Source organism: Panthera uncia, assembly GCF_023721935.1.
Source record: "Panthera uncia isolate 11264 chromosome B2 unlocalized genomic scaffold, Puncia_PCG_1.0 HiC_scaffold_24, whole genome shotgun sequence".
NCBI classification, from domain to species: domain Eukaryota; kingdom Metazoa; phylum Chordata; class Mammalia; order Carnivora; family Felidae; genus Panthera; species Panthera uncia.
Genome location: NW_026057580.1, coordinates 68,680,189 through 68,683,126, shown reverse-complemented (window position 1 = coordinate 68,683,126; position 2,938 = coordinate 68,680,189). Strand labels below are relative to the sequence as shown.

Here is a 2,938-nt window from a genome sequence, read left to right as displayed (position 1 = left end):
AAGGAACATGACAGGTTCAACTCCATGAGAAAAGCAGATGTCGTGAATGAAAGATGGCTTGTCAGCTAAGACAGTGATCAGTTAGATTTTCCTCTGCCGCCTACCAACTAACCCATTTCACTATTCATTAAAATCCACGACACAGGGAAATGTGCGGAAGTTAAAAATGGGGGAATTCTTCCTAGAAAATTAATGATGCTACATACATATAAACAGTTCCTTTTTATTAGTAATAAACATGTGGGGACCATTGTAAAAGATGAGGGAAAAGGGCATTTAAATGTTGTACTTTATTTGGATTTTTTCTCATAATGGAAACATTATTAGAGAATCATAGAAATGAGATAAGGGAAAATATGAGGTCATCTTGCCCATTTTCTTCAAGAGCTATACTGTTCTGTGTGCCCCCTCCCAACCCCAGTCCAGAGCCTTATTAAATACCCCCCATTTTCATAATATAGGATCCCCCCCCCGTCCCCCCCCCCCCCCCCCGCGAGAGTAACTCAACAGATGAGCAGAGGGCATAAGTTAGTGGTTTTGTAATATTCCAAAGATTACCTCTTTAGCTAGCACTGTGTTGGTTGCATAGAAAATAAAACTTCTAGCAAAGTCTACACCAGACTTTGGTGATCCAGATTTATCAAGCACAATGTGCATCATGTCTTAAACAGCTTTACTGGGGCACCTGGCTGGCATAGTTCGTTAAGTGTCAGACTCTTGATTTCGGCTCAGGTCATGATCTCACAGTTGGTGAGTTTCCCGTGTCGGGCTCTGCACTTACAGCATGGAGCCTTCTTGGGATTATTTTTCTCCCTCTCTCTCTCTCTGCCCCTTCCTTGCTCGCGTGTGCACGTGTGCATGTGCTCTCTCTCTCTCTCTCTCTCAAAATAAATAAACATTAAAAAAATAGCCTTACACAATTATACAACTTAATGGAGTATATTTGTGAGCCTTAATCGTTGTTTCTTGCAACTGTTGGATACTCCTGATGCCAGACAATGTGTAAGATATTTATAAATCTCCTTATACTTTCTTACATTTACCTACTTTAGAATCAATGCTTAAATTTCATTTTTCATGATAACATCCAGGATTTTCTTTAATGGTAAAAATAATTACCATTAATTGAGTAGCTTCTGTGAGCCAGGCATTTAAGTTACTGAACATTTAATATTTTATGCAATCTTTGTAATCCTACCAGATATATAGGTCTATTTACACACGAGAGAATGGAGGCTGAGAGAGGTTAAGTACTTTGTCCAAAGTCTCACAGCTTCTGCAAGACAGGGTTCTGATCCAACACATAGGTCAAGTCTGACTATTTAAATAGTCACAGAATGTGAGATTTTCTCTAAAAATTTGTGTCAGGGAAATGTTACTTGCTTGGATTCTTTAAAACAAAGCCCATCTGCAATAGCCCCAGGGCTACATCTAAGAAAAAAAACAAGAGTCAATCATAATGAAACACTCAGGAGCCTGATGACTGGTGTGGCCCAGGGAATGGACTCCATTGTGTTGTTAGATGTGAAGAAAAATAGCCCAAGTGCTTTGTACAGTGACAGAGAATAGACTGGCTCTTTCTTAAGCTACAGAGGTTTTAGAGAGGAGGGCTCCTTGTGGAAAATTCCTGAGATTCAGGGAGTGGGGGAAGGGGACTCCATATTTGGTTTCTGTTGTCCACCCCGTGGGTAGTTGGGGGAGAGGATAGGACTGCAGGGGTAGTCTCATGTATAAGTATGGAAAATAGAAGCATAGAACATAAAAAGAAGTGGCCACAGCTAAAGAAAACAAACCCAAATCCAAACCTAAACCCCAAGCCCAAACCTCAAACAGGTTATGAGAAAGAATTGTAACCATTGGAAATGAACAGTCAACACCGGACTTCAGGCTGTGAGCGTTCAGTCTGATTAATTAAGGTCAAGGTGGTGATGGAAACACCAGCTGGGGAGCATTTTGCCTAAAGATAAATTTGTCCCTCTGTATCTCTGCAAGACAGCAGGGAGGTGTGTGTTTGGAGCTAAATTAATTTGATTTACATCATGCCATGGTAACTTCTGTTCTCTCTCCCTGCTGTCAGATGTCTTAGCTGGCTCTTTCCCTCTCCTTCACCCCCACACATTTCATAACACGGAGAGAAAGCATGGATTGGCTTCGGGCAGAATTTAGAAATGGAATAGCTCTAATTTGATTATTTTGTATCGAGTGCTATTTCCTCCCTCCCCCCCCCACCTTCTTTCTTGAGGGAGAGAAGTTGTAAACCCGAACCTAAGTGCGATATATTTTTATGCTGTGCTTAATGGCACAAACTGCTTGACAATCAGAACTTGTTCCGTGTAGCAAAACCTAGCAGCTCACCTACCTCCTGTGTCTCTTCAACAACACTAATGCTACAAAATGAAGTTACCAACCAGGACCCCGTTAGGAATGCGCTTTTTCTGGCCATGTAGCTTTTCAACTCCGCCTGGCGCCGGAGGCCGGGGTGGAGGCCCCCCCCCCCACCTCCTCGGGGACCCCGCCGGAGCCCGGGTTCTGGCCCCGCCGAGCCTCCTGCACCTCCGCGACCCCACCCGGCACGCCGCCCCTCACCCCTTCCAGCGGCTGGCGCGCTCGGCCGGGCAGGATAAGGTTACGCCGAGGCTTCCTTGGACCGCGGGGAGGGAGGCGGGTCCGAGCCCGCGCCCCGGCCCGCGGGGGAGTTCCCACCGTGGGCGGCTCGGGCCCGCGGGGCCACATCCTCGCTGCCGGCCGGGCGCGGCGTGCGGGCCGCCGAGCTTAGCCCCGGGCCCGGCCCCCCTGCCATGGCGCGGGAGAGGCCGCCCGGGAGGGGCTGCGGCGTCCTGCGCCGGTGCGTGGTCGGCGCCGCGCTGCTGCTCGGCCTGCGACTGTGCGCGGAGCTGCGCCGCGCCGGGCCCCGGCTCCCGGCCCGTAGCGCCCCGCC

At 48.0% G+C, this 2,938-nt stretch overlaps 1 protein-coding gene across 1 annotated transcript in view; it reads left to right on the top strand.

The window, feature by feature from the left end:
* Positions 1-2,798: 2,798 nt before the first annotated feature.
* METTL24 (methyltransferase like 24) overlaps positions 2,799-2,938 on the top strand; it is a 103,843-nt gene continuing 103,703 nt past the window's right edge. The window contains exon 1 of the mRNA XM_049654162.1: positions 2,799-2,930. Within this exon, the coding sequence (XP_049510119.1) occupies positions 2,799-2,930 (132 nt within the window). The remainder of the gene's footprint in view (positions 2,931-2,938) is intronic.